At 37.1% G+C, this 24,930-nt stretch overlaps 1 protein-coding gene across 7 annotated transcripts in view; it reads right to left on the bottom strand.

The window, feature by feature from the left end:
* LOC126825389 (X-ray repair cross-complementing protein 5) overlaps positions 1–24,930 on the bottom strand; it is a 284,666-nt gene that overhangs the window by 94,238 nt on the left and 165,498 nt on the right. For all 7 annotated transcript variants that reach the window (XM_050555024.2, XM_050555025.2, XM_050555022.2 and 4 more), the window contains 3 exons: positions 21,351–21,447; positions 17,759–17,873; positions 4,205–4,293 (listed from right to left, as the gene is read on the bottom strand). In XM_050555024.2, coding sequence (XP_050410981.1) covers positions 4,205–4,293; positions 17,759–17,873; positions 21,351–21,447 — 301 coding nt within the window. The remainder of the gene's footprint in view (positions 1–4,204; positions 4,294–17,758; positions 17,874–21,350; positions 21,448–24,930) is intronic.

Here is a 24,930-nt window from a genome sequence, read left to right as displayed (position 1 = left end):
ATTCAAAGTCAGAGTCGTGCAAATCTTGGGTTGGACCCCCATGATGATCCCAAGCATCACCTGCATTCCATGCGGTAGCTATTGGTGCGTTTGGGCGTCACATGTAACTGGAAATGTTTCTTCTGTTAGGTTCTATAGTGACTTTTTTCGTAGTCATTTGCATATTTTAGTATTATGCCCCCAAAATCAAATATCCCCTACTTTTTTTGAATAGTATAATACGGCACAACCAACCGAACAGTAGTAATTTCCACACAAATGATACATTTAAACTTAAATTACTTAAGCTTTTCACTAAATTTATATCGCATACAATCCAACGATCCTCATTCCAGAACTTGTAATTTATAATAGCCGCTTTTATGCAATTACAGAATTGTCCCGTGATCTAACATATCAAAGAAGCACATACGCCCGATATGACATGTAATCATTTTTTGGAGACATGTCTTCTATTCTTATGACTATACTTGGCGTTTATACTGCGTACCATATAGTCACGCTATTTAAAAATTTGCTTTAAATGAAATAAAAATATTGACCTTAATCTATCGCACGAAATGCAATGTCGTCATTTATAAATATGGAACAGGTAGAAATAATTTAAATATCCCCGTGTATATAGTGAATAAGCCAAATTTGCCGTATGTAAATATACTTATTCTCGTACATATACTATTCTCGTAAATATAATTATTCTCGTCTTCCGACAAGTTATCATTTGTGTTTTCAAATTTGTACCATTCAAATGTCAACCCAACCATTTCAGATTTCACGTCTAACCGTTTCACCCATAGTCCGTGCAGAGCAATAACATCCCTTTGATCAAAGTAACAATTCTATCACATGTAAAGGCGTGCGCGAGCTTATTCGCGCGTATTGGAAAACTGTTCGGTTGCTTTATTTGAGATGATACTGATATTACACTATAAACTTTGTCAATTTTTTCTTTGAAAATTCTGACAAATTGGTAGCTCTTCGGGAAGGTTGATCATATCGCTTACCCTGTTTGTGTATTGTACGTTTTTATAATAGCTAGCAAATAATTTATGATATCTGAATACTTTCTGAAAGAACATATAGCTCATTATTAGATGTTAGTTTTTAATAGGCTATTTTTTTTTAAGATAGTCGGATATCAATCACAGATATCAAATATAAATCACATTAATTAGATGAACAGCCTAACGCAGTTTTGAAATGAAATGAAATTGGGTTTAACATCCTACTGTTCTGCTCTGAACTGGGCTAATGAAGACGGGCATACGCCATACAGTGTGCTATAAGGGAAATTTTGCCCGGACAGTGGCACTACGGCCTATTCTTATACGCCATACAGTGTGCTATAAGGGAAATTTTGCCCGGACAGCGGCACTACGGCCTATTCTTATATCGAACACCTACTGCTAAGGGATCTTTTACGTGCACGCCAATTGAAGGTAAGATGCACAATTTACGCATCGTGGCACATTTTTATAAATTTAATAAATGTCAAACGGTGAGTGCGCGTCTTTTAATAATAAAGCAGAAATATAGTTCGGTTGTTGTTGCTGGATTTACTCTCTATATTCCCGTGGATATTCAAATTGGGCGCTGACTGGTCGGTATTTATAAATGACAACATTATATTCGCCTTTCCATATACGATAGGGTTAAACGTAGATCATAGCAAGCACACACGCCTATCTAAAGACCTGTCTTTAAAAGACCTACGTAAAACAGATGGTTGAATGATAAATCGCACGGTAAAACAGTTTTACTTCCCAAATTTTGATTTAACACGTACGTGTCAGCTAAAGCCTGTTGGTCCTTGATTATACTCCTTTTGGTGCAGTTATCGCAACTAGCGAGAAAACACGCCAATTAAACAATACACAACATTGACATTCATTTTTTACCGGTCGGTTAATTAACACACCTCTACTGAAAACGCACCGTCGCACAGTTTTTCACCCCTAGCGTTAATTAACTCACCTCTCCTACAGTTTTTCACCCCTAGCGTTAATTAACTCACCTCTCCTACAGTTTTTCACCCTCGTTAATTAACACACCTTATTTACAGTTTTAACGCGGTAATACCGAGTAATAGTCGGAAAATTAATTTTCTTTCGATAGACGTAGAGATAATGCCGAAGACATAATTTTCTATAAGGGCTGTGTACAGTTTAACCACTTTGTAGTTCTCAGTGTTACAATCCGATATGTGCGAATATCGAAAGGAAATGCGATATAAACATACATTTCAAGTTTCATCAAAATCAGATCAAAATTGTGACCTCTTGAGGGTCCACAGCCTTGATATGCTAAACTGCTCTTCGAATCCAATCAACTGTCATATTAAATAAAAAAAAAACAGCATAGAAATTACGTAAATCTTCAACAACGTACGTGTTGGGTGAAAGATAGGTTGCCAGGCAACAAAACATACGCCCCACAGCAGCTAAGTTATCCGAGTTGTCGCATATTTTTTCTATTGTCGGTAATGAAACATTTATAATACACTCAAATCTGATTAAGAGTAACAACTCATTAGGTAATTATCATAAAATCATTAGAATTTGTTTGCCTTTTAGTTCTGCCCCTTGCTAACGTTTAATATACGAAACATTCAATATCATGGATTTAGCTGTTCAAGTTATCAAACTCTGTTTATCAATCTAAAGTCAATCAGATGATAACATTGGTCTCTAGAGCATCCACAAGATTTTTCAAAGTGATCTAGGGCCGTAAATTGTAGAGTAGAGTCTGTAGAGTGTTCACAAGAAATTGTGGACGACGGATGGATGGACGGACGGACGGACAGACGGCAATATAATGCATTATAATTTTTTTATAGCAGTATTAAGGCCTTGTGGGAATTGTAGAAATAAAATCTAGAGATTAGTTCACTTGGTTACTGAACCAGCGGCTGTCAGGCAGGATACGCCCACATTTTGCAAGAGATTGATAGAGAACAAGTTAAAAACAAACAGGATTTTTTGTACAATCAGGGCAATAATCCAGAAAGTTATGGTCTGAAATGCACAAATATCAAAAGGGACCTCTATAGGGTCCACAACCTTGATATACCATATTTTTACGCTATTTGAGAACGAGGGGCGGCCATTTAGTCTGTCAGTTTTGGGCCGATTTTCACGAGATTCGAACTCAGCCGTCCTTAGGGTGTAACGGTGATATAATAATATGATTTTTTAAATCAGATAAAAATTATGACCTCTCTAGGGTCCACAAGCTAAAAACGCTATTTTCATACAATAAGGGGCCATAATTCAGGACGATATGCGCGAATACCATAAGGAACCGAGATCTTTGGGTTATAAACTTACATTTCAAGTTTCAACAAAATCGGATAAAAATTGTGACCTCTATAGGGTCCACAACCTTGATATACCATATTTTTATGCTATTTGAGAACGAACGGCGGCCATTTTGTCTGTCAGTTTTGGGCCGATTTTCACGAAATTCGAACTCAGTCGTCCTTAGGGTGTAACGGTGATATAATAATTTTAGGTAAACACTAAAAGAAGGGAGATGTAGCATGTGATCTCATTATAGTATCATGTGACCTTATTAAAATACATGTTCTACTTACGTAAGTAGTCTGTACAATATGGCCGCTAGTTTTCTTTTGAAGTCACTCGTCTTGTTATGCTCAGACCTCGTTACTAGAATAAGACCAAAGTGATACATGTCCGCAAACAAATTGTGGATGGATGGACACTGATGGACGTACGGATAGGCGACAACAAAACACGTCCACATGAACATGTGGGCATATAAAAATCTGCAAGGTTCTTCTCAGCACCCATCACGATTTGATACTTGGGACATTCTAGTGAAGAGGCCTGTGCAGCCCCTTATCTAATTAAAATACATGTTCTACTTACATAAGTAGTCTGTACAATATGGCCGCTAGTTTTCTTTTGAAGTCACTCGTCTTGTTATGCTCAGACCTCGTTACTAGAATAAGACCAAAGTGATACATGTCCGCAAACAAATTGTGGATGGATGGACACTGATGGACGTACGGACAGGCGACAACAAAACACGTCCACATGAACATGTGGGCATATAAAAATCTGCAAGGTTCTTCTCAGCACCCATCACGATTTGATACTTGGGACATTCTAGTGAAGAGGCCTGTGCAGCCCCTTATCTAGTTAAGAAGTCAAGAAAGTTAATTTAGTGTAAAGATTGTACTCACATCTTCATCGGGATAAATAAACTGTCCTGGTTTCACTTGATAATATTTCTTTAGTTTACTTCTAGGTTTGAAACCCATTAACTTTAATCCTGTACAATCAGTATGAAAGATGGAAATTTAAAATCTCTATCAACCATAAACTTATTTATGCAAATAGTCTTAATTGCTCTATTTGAACATTCTAGCTCAATTAGCAGGAGAGTTATTATGTTCCAAAGTCTGCCCAATTAAATTGCTTATCACTCTGCTTGCCCTGAGCAGAAAATGCTCATTATTGAACTTAGTCAGGTATTGATGTAATGAAACTATACACTAAGTTTCATCACTCTCACTTAATTAGAACTAAAGTTATCATGTCCCAAAGCATCAACCAATCAAATTGCTTATCTCTGCTTACCCTAAGTAGAAAATGTTCATCTTCGAACTCCATCAAGGCATGGCCTAATAAACACTTACACCCAGTTTGAACATTCTAGCTCAATCAGAAGGAGAGTTATTGTGTTCCAAAGTCTCAGCCAATCAAATTGCTTATAGCTCTGCTTACCCTGAGCAAAAAATGCTCATTAGCTCAATTAGAAAGAGAGTTATAGTGTCCCAAAAAGTGTGCCAAACAGACGGACGGACGGACGGAGGGACAGACGAACCCATTTAAAAGTGGGTGAATCATTTGATCATTGTGATAGCTTTATAAGAGATAGGCAGTCTTAGTGATCAGTTAAGTACTATGTCACTTTAAATATAAATGACACTTTAGTAAAGTTTACATTTAGACACTGGAGCAAAATGTAACGTTATGCCAAAATCCCTGTTTGATAAATTAGCAAAAGGGTCGCTATCAAAAACAAGGGTAAAACTAAATGCCTTTGGGGGACATCAGCTGACGTAATTAGCTCAAAATGTTTTTGTTTGTCAGTATAAACAAAAATATCATGCATTAGAATTTCAAGTGGTAGAATCAGATGTGCCATATATTCTTGGTTTGAAGTTGTGTGTTGAGTTGGGTTTGGTACAGCGAATATACAATATTACGAATAAACCCAAGGTTCCTTTAAATAAATGTGAGAAACTTTTACATGAATATTCTGATGTGTTCGGAGGACTAGGCTGTATTAAAGATATCAAACATCATATAGTTACAGATCCAGCAGTAAATCCAGTTGCTATAAGACCCAAATTAGAGATGAATTGGATAGGATGGAAAATTTGGGAGTTATTTCAAAAGTTAAAGGTCCATCCGATTGGGTAAATAGTTTAGTGACGGTTGTTAAGCCAAATAATACACTTTGTTTATGTATTGATCCTAAAGATTTGAAGAAAGTCGTTAAGCGTGAGCATTTTCCTATGAGAACTGTTGAAGAAATAGTTTCGCGAATGCCCCATGCTGCTGTTTTCTCGAAGTTAGATGCGACTCAAGGTTACTGGCAAATTCAATTAGGTAGCGAAAGCTCTAAAAAATGTACATTTAACACACCCTTTGTGGACGGTACCAATTCAATTGTCTACCATTTGGTATAGTTTGCCATCTGAAGTTTTCCAATGTGCTATGTGTGGAATATTTGAAAACATAGATGGAGGTTGAAGTCATAGTTGACGATATTTTACTTTGGGGTGAAACTAATGAGGAACATAATTCTAGACTTAATTATAGAAAGAGCTCGTGACGTGAGCCTTATATTAAATAAAAACAAATGTAAATTTGAACAAAGTCTAATTTTGTATATTGGACATTTGTTAACTAAAGATCTAAGAAGTTAGACGCGATTAACCAGATGGACAATCCAGTTGATAAACCATCGTTACAGAGATTTTTAGGAATGGTAACATATCTTGCAAAGTTTATTCCTAATTATTCAAAGATCGCTGCACCTTTTCGTTTATTACTAGAAAAAGATGTTGAATGGCAGTTTAATTCTGAACAAATCAATACTTTTGAAAAATTAAAATATTTAGTTTTGCACGCACCAGTACTACAATATTTCGATGTAGAAAAATCTGTGGCGCTTTCCATTGGTGCGAGTTCAAATGGTTTAGGGGCAGTTTTACGTCAAGACATTAAACCGATCGCATATGTATCAAAATCGTTAAGTAAGTCCCACATACTACTCTTATATCGAATTCCAACTGTCAAGGGATCTTTTACGTGCACGCCAATGTGTACACAGGAACTTGTTTTTTTGCCCCATCCGAATGACTAGACAGCTGTCCTTGTCAGGCCCTCCGTCCTGCATCAGTGACAAGGGGGAACCACGTCGGAAAATCTAGACGTACTTTCTCGGCCAATGCAGGAATCGAACACCCGACCTCCAGGCTAGTGAACCAGCGTCTTACCCACTGTGACCCCCCCACACACTGTATGGCATATGACAGTCTTCATTAGCCTAGGACATTAAACTCATTTTATTTCATTTCATTCTTACAGTTCGAGCAGAACAGTGGGACATTAAACCCCATTTCATTTCATTTCTTGTGTTTCCATTATTGTGACAATCTTTTCCATGAGCAATGGCTCTATTAAAAGCTTTTATTTTATCTCGTCTACCGGTATCTTTTCTATCCCATTCTTCCCCTCTCCATTCCTGTTAACTAAACCACAACATTTTAAGATGGCTATCAACCACTGGGTCTGGAATATTGAAACGTAATGGATGTTCAATACTAATATTTTAAGGCATTATGTAAGATTTAGATAAGGAGCTGACCATTCTGACTATATTTCAAAACAGATAATGCAGCCGGATGACCAGCCAGTCTCCTTACGTAATACTTGGCATCGTTGTGAAGCTGTGAATCTCTAGTTTATAAAGGTGGCCAAAGTATTACTGATAATCCCAATTTTAACAAATACAAACAAGTTTTAAAACCCATACAATAAGTAAAAATTATCGTCCCAAACACCCCGCGCGGTTCATCAGGGTATCATGGCTGCGTTCATTATTCTATCTGGGGTTCAGATCCTGGTACCATTACGGTACCTGAAAATAACAGTAGACCTATCGTACATGCAAAACCGTATTTTACTTTAGTTGTATTACGAAGGTAACAGAATACAAGTATAGCTGTGACGGCTTCTTTGATAATCAAGAAACTAAACTCGATTACCCAGTCAACATTCTTAATCTCCTGAGCACTAACACCCTCTCCATTTTAATAACACAATATTTTATGATACAAACAAATAGGCAAATATTTTTAATAGTGTCTTTAATGATTTTTCAATTGAATACATAGTGATCACATCTTCCGAAGTGCATGATATTTTAACCTCCGTCTGCCTCAAAAACCCTATGCAGGAACTTAACAAAACTTTTCAATTTCTTAATCGACAACAGCACTTTTCCCAAATGTTGGAAACAAGCCAGCGTAGTAATCTTTGAGAAATGTATTTTTAAATATATTAACAATTTTCTTTTTAGTCATGATTTCAGAAGTAATGACTCCACAATATTCCAATTAGTTGACTTAAATGACCAAATTTGTCAGTCGCTTGATCACGGTAATGAAGTAAAGTCCATATTCTGTGATGTTAGTAAGGCATTTGACCGTGTTTAGCACAAGGGTCTCATCTATAAATTAAACTCTATTGGAATCCGGGGAAAACTACTAAGATTAATTGAAAATTACTTACAAAACCGTCAACAGTCAGTTATAATCCCTAGTCAAAGCTCTGATGACCTCAAGTTAAATTCTGGAGTACCACAAGGCTCGGTTCTCAGGCCTCTTCTATTTCTGATTTACGTGTGGAATAAATCCAAATATCCGTCCCTATACAAGGTAATCGATCAAATAGGATGCCAATCCCTTCTAAATGAAGACTTAAAGAAATTTAGTAACTGGTCAAAAAGTTGGAAAATTAACTTTAATCCGCACAAAACAAAGACTATTAAATTCTCGAGAAAACAAAACCCTACTCTTATTAATCTTTACTTTGACGGAACAGCACTAACTGATAGCAAAAAACACAAGCATCTAGGACTAGTAGGAGTTTATTTAAGTAGTAATTGTAATTAATTATATGGTAATCGAAGTTAGTAAATTTATAGATTATACGGTAATCAAAGTTAGTAAATTTATAGATTGTTTCAGAAGTTTAAAATATTGTTTAAGCAAATTTATAGATTAAACGGTAATCAAAGTTAGTAAATTTATAGATTGTTTCAGAAGTTTAAAATATTGTTTAAGCAGAAGGTCCCTTGAAACAATATACAAAGCATTTATACTACCGTTATTTGACTGTGGTGACATAATCTGGAATAATTGTACTAAACACAAAAGTACTGTACATGAAAACTTAAATCTTGATGCCCTTAGAACAATCACTGGATTAGTGAATCCGGGTTCACTTCGCTTGAAATTAGACGATATCGCCATAAACTAATTCTGTTTTACAAAATGGTGAATAAAATAACTCCAGGTTACTTGTCTATCCTAGTTCCTCCCAAATCCTTGTATGTAAACTCTTACGAAACTCAGAATTCACAACTATATAGAAATATAAGAAATATTCCTGCTAATACTACATTTTATAAAAACTCCTTTCTACCGTCCGTATTAAAAGACTGGAATAATTTACCTGAGCACACGAAAGTATGCCCTACTATAAAAATCTTTAAAGCACACTAAACCAATGATGATATATTACTACCTAAATATTTTTACACCGGAAAGCGTTCTTCTCAAATAATCCATACAAAACTGCGTCACAATAAAAGCAACTTAAACTACCATAAATTCACTATGCACTTAATGGACAACCCAGCTTGTTCCTGTGGCCATTATATAGAGGATACGGAACACTATTTGTTACACTGTCCAAATTTTACCAATGTTAGATTCCAAACTATAAATACATTACCAAATATTTTTATTAATTTATAAACTCTAAATAGTATAAATACCTTGCAAATGAATACGCACATTTATAATACAGTCCATAAATTTATACATGTACATTTATTCAAAAGACTCCAATAACCATCATAAAATGTTAGCTGAATTAATTACTTTCTCAGTTAATATACATCTGATGTCCTCATAGTCTCAGTGGTTTTATGCGCATGCGTGAGTTGAGCATTTATTCACTCTTGACTTGAATTGTGTCGATGACAGACGCATTTGATTCGGCTGCATTCTGGTATGTTTTTGTTTGTTTTTTCTTTAAAGTTAAATAGCTGTTGGAAGCTAGCCCGAGAGAGCCATTTTTATAGTTTAGATGGCTGTGGGAAGCCTTGTTTTGCTGGGCTTTGAGAGCCGGAGGCTATGAACTTGGCTAGGAGAGCCAAATACCATGACTTTGATACAATCACGTGCGTGATGGACGCCATTTTTCAGTTTTTCAAATTGAATGTTTTCTTCATATTTGTCCGGCAGTGGTTGTTGTTTTGTTTTTCGTGGACCATTTTTTAACTCTTTTTGTCCCGTCTGTTCCAAGTTCTATACGGATGTATGAAGTAACCTCTGATGGTTTCGTTGACTCTGCACGATCTGTGTGAGTAGGTCAGCTATACAGGGTTGAAGATCGTGGGCAGTGGCGGACCCAGGTGGACGGCTCTAGGCTACTGCGCCCCCATAATAATCGATTTATTCTGTTATTTTTCTGTTCCTTTAAAATGTGCAATTTCTGAAGTTTTACTGGTTTGTAAAGATGTCGCGGACGGAGTTACTTGTTATATTTGGGTCCACATATGCACCAAGAATCCCTTTCGACACCGCGAGCCCCCTAACCGATTATCTTGCGTCCGCCTCTGGTCGTGTAATTTGTGATTTTAAAGGTCCATCGTGATGATATTTTCTCGCTTGTGTTGTTATTGTCTTCGTGATTAGTATTACCAGTTCTATTATTGAATTTTTGGCCATCAATTTTTAGAACGTTGTTCTGGTTTTCCTTTAGTTATCATGGTAGTCACAGTTTTGAAGAAAAGACATTCCTTGAAGGGAATTAACCTTATTCCCTTGGTGAGGCGAATAAGAGAACGAGCAACAGATGTAGGCGAATTAGCCAGACTTCATTTGGGTGAAAGAACAGAAATTGTCGGTTTTCAGGTTAGATCTCCTTTTGTATTGGTTTTTAGCCCCAAGACTTAGTTTTACTTAGAATTTTTCTTCATGTGGCATTTTCCAGTCTTCACAAACTCCTTCCTTTAATTTTAGGAGATACAGACAGGCTTTAGGATGGTGACTGGCGAAAAGATAGATGAGATTCTTGGAATGGCAGAAAAGGGGTTAGATGAGGCTTCAGCTAGACTGGCTCTGCATCACGCCATTATATACGCCCATGAGGTTGGTCAACCGAAAGGACAGATTTTGAGCGAACTTCAGGTGGGTTTTCTACTGTAATGGGATCTCGTGCCTCTTTGTTCTGTGCCTCCTTGTTATTTTTCTTTCCTTTTTGTTTTTGTTTTCTTCTTCCAGGCTAGTACTAGTGGTTATGGTAAACGGACCTTAGAGGACCAAGATGAGCATGTCGAGTCCAAGAGGAGGTGTGATGAGGTGGAAAAGTCGCAAGATAAGAGTATTGATCGGCTTAAAACTAAAGTAAGGTTCTTAGCCACCCAAAATGACCCCTCTGAATCTCTAATTCTACTGACCCTTGATGAGCTCGCAAGTCTTGCGAGATCTTACGGACATGAAGATCGGGATATTTTGGAGGAGCTTGCCAGGCAGGCATCCAGACATCAGGGGAAAATCAACTTGTCAACTTTGTGTCTTTCAGTTTTGGGAGGAGCTGCTGGCGATGAGGTTTCAAAAGTTTTGGCGAAGTGCATGAACGAAAAGTCAACTGTTCTAACTAAATCTACTGATGGTGAACGGAAAGAGGTCGAATCCAGGCCACAATCCCCTATGTCTAATTTATATCCACCTCCCTCCATGTTTTTTCCTCCTTTTCAAGGATTCGGTTTTCCAGGTTATCAACCTAGACCGAGGTTTTTTGGAAGGGCTAGTCGCCCTCAAAATCGCATGCAGTGTCATTTTTGCGACTCTGTAAACCATCTCATTAAAGACTGTCAATTAATGAAAAAGGCAAAAACTAAAATTTAGGTAGAACTGTGTATTTGCATCATTTCTTTGTTTTTTTGGTTTTTTTGTTTGTTTGTTTGTGTATTAAGGTAACCACACTCTTTACCCAGGGGACACTGATTCCCCAGTGGTTTTTCCATGCGGGTTAGGGGTGAGGGTTCCTCGGTATTTTCAGTCTGTATTTTTGTACGTCAATTTCTTCTTCAGGATGTCGGTTTTGATTTCGCCATTCCCCCATGGGAGTATATTGGTTTTGACCTATCAAAAGTTGAGAAACGAAACCATCAAAGGTGGATTACGGTTTCCGGGGACAAATCCCAGGAACTCTCTCCTTTAACCCGCAGTTTGATAAAACACCCAGAGGCGGAGCAGCTTTTAGAGAACAACGTAGCTTTTGAGATGGACTCCCTTCCAATTTTGAATCCAGATTATTTTTTAGCTGGAAACTTGCACAATAATTTAAGCCACTGGAAGCCTTTGTTACACAAGGTTCCCCCTGAAACTGCGAGAGACGTAACGTCTTGGCTGGCGGACGGAGTGAATATTTTTGATTTCTTTAGACATTTTAAGGGTAATTTTAAGGGCAGACCCTATGATTCTGATACCCCACCGAGTCGAATCTTTGAGAATTCTTCCGTTTGTAAAGACTTCGGCATTTTTATTCGGGATGAATTAAAGGAAAGGATTCGTAGCGGTTGTATCCGTGTCTGGGGTAGAGTGGGGTCATGTCCCCTACCCAAAATTATTATGCCTTTGACGGTAGAAACTTCGAAGCCTCGTCTTTGCCAAAACGAACGGTATTTGAATCTGTGGATCAAGGATTCACTTTTCCATTTAGACACTCTGAGAGATGTGCATCGTCTAATCGACAGGGAGGCTTTTATGGTATCCTTTGATGAAAAATCAGGTTATGATCATGTCCGGTTGTCTGAGTCATCTCAGACGTATTTTGGGATACAATTCGGAGGGTGGATTATGTCGTACACTACTTTGCCTTTCGGCTGGAAAGCCTCTGCATTTATATATCAATCTGTGGGTATGGTCGTTACCTCTTATCTTCGTAGTTTCGGGGTTAGAATGACTCAATATATTGATGACCGGTTAGGCGCCTCGGGAGGGGGGTCTTTAATCGGTAGCCAGGAATCACAGGCAAGGGTGGTAGCTTACTCAATGGTTGAGTTAATGACAAGGTTGGGTTATACATTGTCGGTTAGGAAGTGCGTTTTCACACCTGTTAAATGTATTAAATTCTTAGGATTCTTTGTGGATTCGGTGAAAGAAGCTTATATTTTGCCACCGGAAAAAAGAAATTCGTTTATTGAGCTCAGAGAGTTTATTTTGTCCGTCAAGGGTGTTGGAGTAAAAACGTTACAAAGATTTAGTGGGAAATGTATTTCCATGTCCTTGGCCATTCCTGGGTGTAAGTTATTTTGCAGGGAGATAAACTTGGGGATATCTTTTTGCCAAAAGAACAGTTCAATGGTAACTGTTGGAAGCGAATTGGGAGGGACATTCCAAATGGCGCCTGGAGTCCCATCGTCAAGTGGTTATGTTAACGGATGCCTCAAGTTTCAGACATGGTGCTATTTTTAGAAAAGATTTATTGGGTTGCAATATTTTTGAATTAGGCGACTATTTTCAGGCGGATGATGCACAACCCGTACACTTGAAGGAGGCTGCGGCGGTCCTGGAATCTTTTCGTTCCTTGACTTCTGAACTCAGGGATAACCGTGTGGATGTTTACACGGATAATATGTCGGTATTCATGCTTGGGACAATCAAGGTGTTCGGGATAGGGCTTTGAATGAGATAACGAAAGAAATCTTTCGAATGGTCATGGGGCTGAATATTGATTTGAGAATGAATTATATACCGTCAAAAGAGAATCAGGCCGATTCCCTTTCCCGGAAATTAGACTATTCGGATACGAAATTATCTGGGAATGCATGGGCTCTTGTCGAATCAGCGTTTGGCCCGCATTCTGTTGATCTCATGGCGTTGGATTCTAATTCTATGACGAGGAGACACTTCACGCCTCACCCAACTCCTGAAAGTTCTGGGGTCAATGTATATGCTCAGCGAATTCGCGAAGAAATTAACCCGTATGTTTTCCCTCCCTTCTCCCTTATTTTTCCGGTTTTGTGTCTTTTGAGGGATGAAAGGGTCGAATCATGCACGTTTGTAGTCCCAATCTTCTACCCAGTTCCCGTTTGGGCCCCATTATTACATACTCATGCGTTTTCGAGTTTACTTCTGTGCTCCGTTGGAGAGTGTGGTATCCTGGAGGTACCGTCTCAGAAGGGATTTCGTAGGGATACCCGTGGACTAATGTGGCCACTGTCTGCTTACAGATTGTTTTAAATAGCTTGTTTTATTTTCAGAAGTTGTCGGTTAACTTGGAGAAGATTTCCGAGAGAATACTAGAGTTAGATAATAGATCCACAGAAGCAATGTCCTTTAAAAGACGACAGTCTATTTTACAAATATTTGGCCGTTTCCTTTCCCAGCTCCCCGATTCGCCAACTCTGGTTTCCTGCTCACCAGAAGATGTAAGAAAATTTCTAATTTGGAAGGATTCGTTTGGTAAAACAAAAATCCATAATCTTGATTGCAGACATCTGGGTGATAATAAAATTAAGGGCTGCGCTTGTCCGACAAGGCTTTGTATTGGTACGGTGGAAGGCCTTGTTCAAAACCTTTCGGTTATTTTCCTCGAGCATGGTTTCGGGAAGCATTGGGATTCTGTCTCTTGTCGTGGTAACCCTGTGTGCTCACCTTTAATAAAAGGTTATTTAAAATTATTACGTGAGGAACAGGCTCGTAGTCATGTTCTTCCTAAGCAGGCCAAACCTATTTTTCTTCCAAAAGTTTGACGTATCGCGACTTATATAAAAGCCCAGTTGTCTCGACCGGATTTAACACTTAAAGAAAGATTCGTTCTGCTGCGTGATCAAGCTTGGTTTAAACTTCAATTTTTCGCGGGTGATCGAGCAGGTGATCTTGCAAAGGTTGTTTCCCAGGAAATTAGAAGCCTGGACGATGGATCCGGTTTCGTTTTCAATCAAACATTTGGGAAAACACTCCGCGGTTTAAAGGCGAAGAAAAACCAGTTTGTTATTAAGCGTTGTGAGGATAAGCTTATTTGTCCTGTCTATGCGATTGAATTGTATTTGAGTAGCTGTAGGCTTATCGGTGTCAATTTATCGAATGTTTATCTGTTTCGGATAGTGTCAGATTCTGGTACCGTCCTTGATAATCCTGTTACGTATTCTGTCGTTTATGAGCGGCTTCATTTGTATTTGTCCACATTGGGTATCTATCAAAGTGAAATCCCACATAGTTTCAGAAGTGGGTGCGCCTTGACTCTGGCTGTATCGGATCCAGACGATGACCCGAGGGAAATTATGGACCATTGTGGTTGGTTTACTGAAGGAAGTGCAGAATATTATTCTCGAGCCGGTGTAAGGAATAGTATGAGAGTGGCACATAGGCTAGCCGAGAGTGTACCCGATGCCCACACTATAGAAAACACTTTTAATCGTGATACCGATTATTTTAATTTTAAGCGTGCCTTTGACAACTTTGATTGATGTTAGTCTCGCCAGCCATGACCTCAGCAGTTTTTTCCGAAGCTAATGTGTAATTAAATTAAATAAAAGCCTTATATACATTACTGTTTTAGTTTTTCTTCATATACCGGCGATCAGTCCAGATAATCGGCTTAATGAGTGTTGGGAATGATGAGTATTGGGGATGATAAGTGTTGGTTGTAAATGATATCTTTGATATTGACTGTGAAGATCATGTCCACTGTTTTGCCCCCAAAACTCATAAGGCGAAAACTGCATGCTTGGGGATAAATCACTGAGGATAGTGATATAGTCTCAGTGGTTTTATGCGCATGCGTGAGTTGAGCATTTATTCACTCTTGACTTGAATGGGTAAGCTGTGGCAACATTGATTCCCGCCATGGTGCTTACCCCAATCAGCGTAATCCGTTCCCTCCACCCCCTACCCTACGCGTATTATTAGATCTTTGGCCATGTAGCTTCGCAATCTCCACTGTTTTGCCCCCAAAACTCATAAGGCGAAAACTGCATGCTTGGGGATAAATCACTGAGGATAGTGATAAAACATCATACAAAGCAAGCGCATTGAAATGGTAAGGTACTGTAAGTGAAACTATTAAATTACTTGCATGCACGATTAATAGTAAATAGAAAACAACATACTGTTAAATGTATTTTTTATGTGAAGTGTACATATTACAATTATATTTGTAGTATATTTATTGAATAAGGAGACGAATTAATATAAGCCTTTGGCTTGTTTTCGAATCCTTACCTTCTGACAGCGTGTGTATCAGAGATGGGATTTCACCCGTATATTCCGGACATGTTCGACGCTATTTTCCAAACGTCCTAAATTGTCTGACCAGGAATATGCCCAATCGGACATCAAGACATGGTGAATAATATTCAAATTTCCAAAATTAATATAGTGTACTGAGTGTATAACAACCACTCAACCCAATTATCTTTGATAATAGGCTGGATTAATTAGGTAATAAATGTATTTATCGTCTTATACCGTCTATACACCTACCTTGATTAACTTCTTAATCTGTTTTGATTGACTGACTTAATCCATTGTTGGACAGTTCATCAAACTAATCTAAAACAGAAGTCATTGCTTCCCCTTTGTCGGACTATTCATCAATCCAATAAGAGTGATTATAATTTTAATCTATATGTTTACCTCGTGGTTTCTCCATTGTCAAACAATTTAATCCCATTTATGTGAGCCGACAATATGTATAAACTAATCATAGATGTCACATATTGTAAGAGTATATAACACTCCAAATCAATATACTATCTGTTAACTTGCAAATCAATATATCCGTTAATTTGTCTGCGATATCACTTCGGTGGAAGCGGATGTTAAATAAAGCTATTTCACACAAACACTCACACGTGGTTATAATACAATAATCGGAAACTAAAGCAGAAATCTTGCGAGACGTGTGAAACTACAAGAGATGTATACGTGACAATTATCACGTCGGAGGAAAGATTGTATTTTGATGGCATATTCTCTGATTTATGATAATATTTTGAATTGGGTTTATGTTTAAAAAAAAGAAAGGAAATAAACAAGCTGAGAAATAAACATGCTGAGAAAAAAAAAGGAAATAAACAAGCTGAGAAATGTCGACAAATATTTCGATTGGAATAGTGTACATGTAAGTAGTTAATTGTTTTACACGATAGCGCATGAGAGTGCTATTATTTAGCAGATGATGTGACTGGCTCGGTATTGTGTCTTTTTTTTTACCTAGACCCGTATAGAAGTCAAAACGTAGTATAAGACGAATGCCGGTCTTCTGCTGAAATAAGTATCGACTTATACTCCGAAAAATACGGTAATTTTGGAGGTGATTTTGAACAAAAGTACGGGTCTGAAACCGCCTGCTTAAATAATAAGAGTTATGCCCCTTTATTTTTGGTAAAATTGTCTGACAAGAAAATTTTTGAAATCCCATCACTGTGTATGTATACAATATCTATCTTATTTGAATAAAATATTGTTGAAATCAACAGAATTTATTCCCATAAAAGTTTTAATATACAAGACCTACATTACTAATGTATGGACTATTCTCTTTCGTTCTAAATTATAACACTGAGAGAAATATTAAACAAAAATTAATAAATATATGTCGTGGTTGCTATGTGATTTTGTTTTAGAATATAAAGATATCTTTAACTTGCTTTTTCTAAAAAATACCTTATCTGACTTGGGCAACCTCAAACAGATATAGCTCAGTCAGTTCTTATACGCCCAATTGGATAAATATTGTGACCTCTTGAAGGATCCACAAGCTAAAAATGTGATTTTTTGTACAATCAGGGGCCATAATCCTTGAAGTTGCTTTTTCTATCCTTGGGATATCAACATATTTTTTAAGTTTCATCAAAATCGGATAAAATTTGTGAGCTCTACGGGGTCCACAACCTTGATATTACATACTTTAACACTACTTTAACACTATCTGATTTTCATGAAATTAGAACTAAACCATCAATTTGGTGTAGCGGTGACATATTTGAACATGTTTTAAATCGGATAATGGATTCTGACCTCTAGCGGGACCACATGCTAAACACACGATTTTTCGTTCAATCAGGGGTCATAATTCAGGAAGTTACCGTCCGATATGAGTAAATATCGAAAGGATTGTTAGGTTATAAACACATCTTTTAAGTTTCATCAAAATCGGATAAAAATTAAGACCTCTAGAGTGTCCACAAGCTCAAACGTAATCCATTAAGTTACGATCGATCCGATACATGCAAATATTGAAAGGAACCAAGATCTTTGGGAGATAAACCTATATTTCAAGTTTTCCATCAAAATTGGATAAAAATTGTGACCTGTAGAGTGTCCACAAACAAATTGTGGACATATGGACGACGACAATATACGTCCACATGTAGGCGTATAAAAAATCTTTTAACATTTATCAAACATGCTTACCAGAAACATCAAATCGTTTTATATTCACTACTTCATCATTTTCAAAACATATTTTACGACCACCGTATGTCTGTACCTTTTTTAAGTCTTGTGCCATCAGAACTTCTCCTGTTTCCTGTAAAATAACATTACTGATAAATAAAAAATCCTTATTATGTTTGAGTTTCATTATTTAGTACGAATTTGATGTCTTCTAACAAACTTGTGTAGTCTACATATTTTTTGTCTGTCAAGCGTCTAGTTAGTCAAGGCTATTGGCGGGACACCTGCGCATTGGTCGAAGCAGCAGGCTTCACGTGTTGTGATCCAGCCATCATGGCTTGGTAGGGCCAGTCTCATATCGTTTTTTCACCAAGTGAAAATTATGTGATAGAATCTGTGAACAGGTGATATGTGAACATTGTGTAGCATTTGTGAATCATGCCAAGTGGGTTATGATGTGATATTCAGTGATAAACTCTATGTAAATCTGTCGTGAAATTGTCCAAACTGACAAGTTAGTCAACCGTGAACATTTTATAAACATGTAGAACACTCTATAATGAACCATTAAGTGAATCAAACAACTCAACTGTGAACTCTTTTACATTTATTATTGTTTACGTTTATATATGTAAAGTAACTGTCTTCGTCATATAAATGCTTTCAAATTCAAGACTTTCTTGGTGTTGTTGACTGATTGTCTCCCTTCCATAACCACTTTGGGAATCAGACCACAATTTCTGTGATGAACTGTTGCTTACCCTAGTTACCAAATGTTGTGTCGATTAATGCTGTGGCACCCTACTAAGTCCATGTCTACATAAAAGTGAAAACCGTCTGTGGACGTGCTATAACATTAAACAGTGAATTTTGTGAATGTGAAATCATGGCCTCGAACAACGATCATGATAATGTCGTGGCAGATGATAATCCAGCAACTGAAGGTGACCAAGTAAACAATACTGAAAATCCTGGTACTACAGTGGACTCTGTTACATCCGATGTCTGATCACTCCGGAATGCTGTGACATCCGACATGATTTTCATGTCCCGATTTATTTCCTTATTACTTCAGCCAAAAAATCGCTGGTAAATCCGGATTCTGTATGTTCCGGATTACGACATCAATCAGCCGTCCCGTCACATAATTTCCATTGAATCGACACCGTATAATCCGTACTTCAAACGGTGGGTGTGAAGCATCCAATTATCGGTGAGTTAAAACTCAATGGGTGTGAAGCCAGAAAAGATTAACAAGCAATCACCAATCAATTATCGGTGAGATTAAAACTCGCAAGCGCCGGTCTGTGTTGATTACTTTGATAATGTTATAAATTCTTTGTTGATTATTTTACAATTGGTAATCTCTTGTAAGAGTGCGCTTGGTATTTGATTTTAGTTACTCATGTCAAATACCGCAACATTATATAAAAATTGCAGCGATTGAAGATTCATTATACATTATTGTATTCAATATGTCTGAACGTCCTGCAAAGCGTGTCCGAACAGATTTGACATTAGATGTAAAGCGGCAACTTATAGCAGATTTTGAGAAAGTTCCACGACCTGCGCAGAAGGAATTAGCCGTTAAGTATTCAATTGGCCGAGCTACAGTGTCAGACATATTGTGTTGTCCAGGACTCCGCCTTAAGATATGCTTCTGGTAATCTTAAGCAAACTACTTTAAACGATTACATGCATTGATATTTATAAATATATTGTACGCATGCATTGATATTACATGTAAATGATTTTATGAATATATTGTACGCATGCATTGTTATTGTTAATTATTTAATGTAATAAAATTTTGAAAGTACAGAAAGGTTTATCATTTTTAAAGGGAATAGCATTCTGGTGATTCGAAGCTACAGTATAAAAATACTTCCGGTTACAGTATTTCCGGTTTTGGAGAAAGCTCGGTATTCCGACACGCTGTGTGAATCGAAATATTGTAACGATCACGTACGATGTGACAGAGTCCACTGTAATCAAAACATCCCGAACGGGGCCGGTGAATACAATAATATAATTATTTCTGTGCATTAACAGGGCAAACCCTTTCAGTCATACCAGATTTGAACAAAAAAATATTTGCTTTCAAAAAGTGGTACCGAACTCTCAAAATTGCAGTTTTTGCTAAATTTATGTTATTTCCGTTGCCGAAAGGAAAATGTACCGATAACAAAAATAATGACATTTTGGACCGCGGAACATATGAACTTTGTTTTATACAAATCGAACAATAAATAATTAATCCAGGACTGAAAAACTGAATTAGCCAATGGGGGCCCGAGGAAAAATACGGTGACAAAAAATGTTGATATTTTTTGTCAAATCAGATGACCCTTTAACCCCTGGTAAAATACCACATAAAAATATTCATTAATAAAAAAAATTTTCGTAAAAATTTTAATTTTCAAAATTTGGCGCCTAATATCTCCGAAGATACGTCGAAAATAAAAAATCCAAAGAACCGTAGCTATGTGCCTTGTCTCTGGCTATGTCAAAATGTATCAAATATTACAATCCGACAATTATTGATAACATTTCGGCAAAATATCGAAAAACGACAACTTCGGTGATTTCGGACATTTCGCATTGTCGCAGAATGTTGGAAATAGCTTTAAAATTTAAGTCAAACCCACTTTCCAAGTAAAACCGAAGACATCGAATCGATCCGACAAGTAGTTTCTGAGATATGCTCAAATGGAAAAATAATAATAAAAATAACTAGAACTGCGATGCAGTAATGACGGGTTTCACCGGTGCCACGTTACCCTAAACATGTCACTTCCGGTACCAATGAAACCATTAAACAGGTTTCCACATAAGCATTGCACACATCAAATAAAATGGATGCCGAATCAACCAAATCCAGCAATATCAATTCATTTTATACATTTGTTACATGTAAGTGTACAGTACGTCTGGTGATAATGAAAATGTTCAATTAGTTTTATGAAATCAGAAATGGCATAAGGCATCACATGGTGAAAATTTTATGTAAATCGAAAGTCTGAAAGCCTAATAATGAATTTCTTTTATGCTTACATAATGACATTAAAAACAAGTAAGATTTATGGATACAATGATCCCGTTCAAATAAAAAATGATGAAAAATGGGCTGTGCGTTTCTTTTTCCAAAGAGTATAGTTAGTATTCACTAACAACTGTTTCAACTACGCACAACATGAAGTAGAATACTACAATTATTTTTGTCTTCAACTAACATGTGTTGCCTAGGTCTTATTAACATTTATTCTATGACTTTCTTTATGTGTATTCACATAAAAGCACCAATAGCATGTGTTGCTTGTTAGTTTGTTTACCAGGACAAACACTTTGCTCATGAAATCACACACAGTAGCCTACTTTAATTTGTTAATTAAAAGCAAAACAACTTAAAATTTGAGTTGTCCACATCTGAAATCATTTAAATGCGGTCCTCATGCGCTTAACATTATAATGAATAAAATATAGTTAAATCTAGAATGACTAGAGTTGTCATTTAATTGTAAGCTTATTAATACTAGCCATTTAATCCAATAGTATCGCATCAATAATAAGACATTATGCTCAAATTGTTGAAGACATATTTAAAACACACCTTTAAATAAGTTTTGCTGTGAGATTTTAACTCTTCATTTGTTTTCTTATCTAACTTGATACCATATGGTTTTGGACAACCACTGACTAAACTATAACTGAAATAATAAAGTTATAAATAGACATCAAGACTTTTCGGCATTCAATGTTTTGGAGACCCCAAAAAAAAATATTTTAATCCTCTTTGAAAATTTAACAAGCAGTTGCCATGCCCACATTTTGCAAGAACAGAGAAAAACCAATTGGGCTCATCCTCATCCTCTCATCATCCCAATGCTTCACATCGAATTTCGGTCTGATTTTCATGATATTTGAACTCAACCGTAATTATGGTGTAACAGTGATATATATGAATGTTTTTGAAAATTAAATATAAATTCTAAAAAGTCCACAAGCTAAAACAAGCGGTTGCCATTCAAGATACGTCCACAATTTGCAGGAGATGCTTAAAAAAAAAAAAAAAAAATCCTAGAAAGTTATGGTCTGATATGTGCGAATATCCAAAGGAACCAAGATCTTTGGAATATAAACATATATTTTAGGTTTAATCAAAATCGGATAAAAATTGTGACCTCCACAACCCAGGCATTAAATACTTTTACGCTATTTGCGTACAGAGAGCGGCCATTTTGTCGGGCAATTTCAGTCTGATTTTCACGAAATTTGAACTCAACTGTCATTATGGTGTTACAGTGATACATATAAACATTTTTAAACACCCACATTTTCATGTGGACATATATTGTCGTCGCCCCTGTCTGTCCGTTCACAATTTGTTTGTGGACACTCTACAGGTCAGAATTTTTATCCGATTTTGACGAAACTTGAAATATGAGTCTATCTCCCAAAGATCTCAGTTCCTTTCGATATTGGCATGTATCGGACCATAACTTCATTTATTATGGCCACTGATTGTACGAAAAATCATGTTTTTAGCTTGTGGACACTCTAGAGATTACAATTTTCATCCGATTTTGATGAAACTTTAAATGCATGTTTATGACCCAAAGATCTTGGTTGCTTTAAACATGCATTTCAAGTTTGATCAAAATCAGATCAAAATTGTGACCTCTAGAGGGTCCACAACCTTGATTATAATATACCAGATGGTTACACCATTTGCATTTTATGAGGGGCGTCCATTTTGTCCGTCAGTTTTGGTTCGATTTTCACGAAATTCGAACTCAACCATCATTACGGTGTAACGATGATATATTCACACGTTTTTTTTAAATCAGATAATAATTGTGACCTCTAAATAGGTGCCAGCAGCTAACTTTTCAAACTTAAGAAATGTTGATTTTTTGGACATAAATTTTTTCATTTATGACCCAAATAGAAGCACAGAAAATTTGAGTCAATTATCTTTAATTGGGGTGTAAAACAATCACGAAGTAGCGTTTTTCGAAGTATAATAAAAAGAAAAATAAATACAAAAACACAGTTGTTTTGTTATGTTCTGGTAGACTTTACCCCTGGGTACTAGTAAAACAAACATTAAAACAATAGGAGATCAATTTTTTGATTAAGAGACTTTCAAAAATGCCAATTTTGCTCATTTTGATGATGTTTATTTTTCAAATACTCCTTTCAATACAGATCAAATCACATTTTCACATGCAGACCTGCAAAGGAAATCAGTCAAATTAATTTAGGGATCTTTTATGATAAATAAAGAAGATAGATAAGGGTCAAAACATGGTGTCGGACCAATTATCGACCGAGAGGACAAAATGCCGAAAAATGAGTAACAAGAGCATCGCTAACGCTGCAATATACGTCCACATTTCAGCTTTAATTGATATGGTACTTTTTAAAATGAAGAGAATGAAATATGAAATGGCTGTAATATGATCAGAGGAAAAGAAGGCTAGGCGTTTGGTTTGTTTTGCCAAATTTACAAAGTACTAACAAAAAAGTGGGTGTGGCTCTACCCTTGGGGGTTAAATATGGAAAAAATATAAATAGGTACCATCCTGTTATTGAAATGACAACATCAATAGTTGCCGTCCTTAGGGTATAAGGAATAAGTATACCAAGTTCCAAGATAATCCATTCAGAATTAACAGGAATTCTCGTATTTAAGCCCTGGGCTTAATTTCGAATTTGACCATGTCAGTGATGAAACATTTCTTCTGAAATTAAGCCCAGGGCTTCAATTCGAAAAAAAGACAAACATTTGGGTTCTTTATATAATTTTAAATGGAACAAATCAAATTTATCAACAAACATGGCTTTTAAAACACAACTGCGATACACAGTCATATAAATGTTCTGAAATACAAAAAGAAACTGTCAGATCTTAGGGCTAGCTTTTACTAGTATGGTGAGCATCCATTACCCATCAATGTTCTCGTCTGAACTGGAATCCTCAAACGTGTCGTCACTGAGTTGGTTCTCACCTGGCAGTACAAGACCAGAGTGTGACTGGAGAACATCTGGTAGCCTGTAGTTCACGTGTGGTTTGAAAATTTAAAAGGGAGACCACTCTAAAATAATTTTAAATTTAGGCCCATGGTCTTAAATTCGAAATTTAAACTTGTTATTTAACCCATGGGCTTAATAACAGCAGGGCTTAAATACGAGGATTCCTGGTATGGCCTTTGGGCGCTAAAGGCAAAAAATTGGGCGTGGCTCTGCCCCTGGGGGGGTCGGTGCATTCACCAAAATCAATAGTTGACGCCCTTAGGCTATATAAGGAATACATATGCCAAGTACCAAGTTGATCCATTCAGAATTCCGTCCTGTAAACAATAAAAACAAAAATTGGGCGTGGCTCTGCCCCTGGGGGTCGGGACATGCAGTTGTCATCCTTAGGCTATAAGGAATACATATCCCAAGTTCAAAGACAATCCATTAAGGATCTTGGCCTGTAGGCAACTCACAGAGACATGAAAGAAAAAAAGGGTGTGGCTCTGCCAATGGGGGTTGGGCAATCACCAAAAAACAACAGGGGGCATCCTTAGGGTAGAAGGAATAGGTATGCAAAGTTTCAAAAGGATCTGTTAAGAATTGTGGCCTGTAGGCGACACAAAAAGCACACAAACATTGGGCGTGGCTCTGTCCCAGGGGGTCGGCCATGCACCAAAAATAATAGAGGTCAGTCTTGGAGTATAAGGAACCAGCGGAGAGAGAGAGAGAAATGGGGTTTAACGTCCACTCGACACAAACTAGGTCATTTCGGGACTAACACATGGTTTAATTTTATTTCAATAATTTGCTTGCGCGTAGGGGTCTTTAGCAGTGGGAGGAAATCGGAGGACCCGGAGAAAACCCACGAGGTTGGACAGGCCATCCTACTCCTTGCAACGTACAACCGGGGATTCGAAACCACGCCAGTTGACTCAATGACAGACTTTATGGTACAGCGCGCACGTGCTAACCATTCAGCCACCCAACCCCCCAGGAACCAGCGGCTGCCAGGCAGGATACGAACAAGCTAAAAACAAACAAGATTTTTTGTACAATCAGGCGCAATAATCCAGAAAGTTATGGTCCGAAATGCGCAAATATCAAAAGAGACTGAGATCTTTGGGATGTAAAGATGTGATTTAAGTTTCATCAGAATCAGACCAAAAATG

This window comes from Patella vulgata, chromosome 6 (genome assembly GCF_932274485.2).
Source record: "Patella vulgata chromosome 6, xgPatVulg1.2, whole genome shotgun sequence".
Classification (NCBI taxonomy): Eukaryota; Metazoa; Mollusca; class Gastropoda; family Patellidae; genus Patella; species Patella vulgata.
The sequence above is the reverse complement of the archived record's forward strand: the minus strand, read 5'-3'. Positions and strand labels throughout refer to the sequence as shown.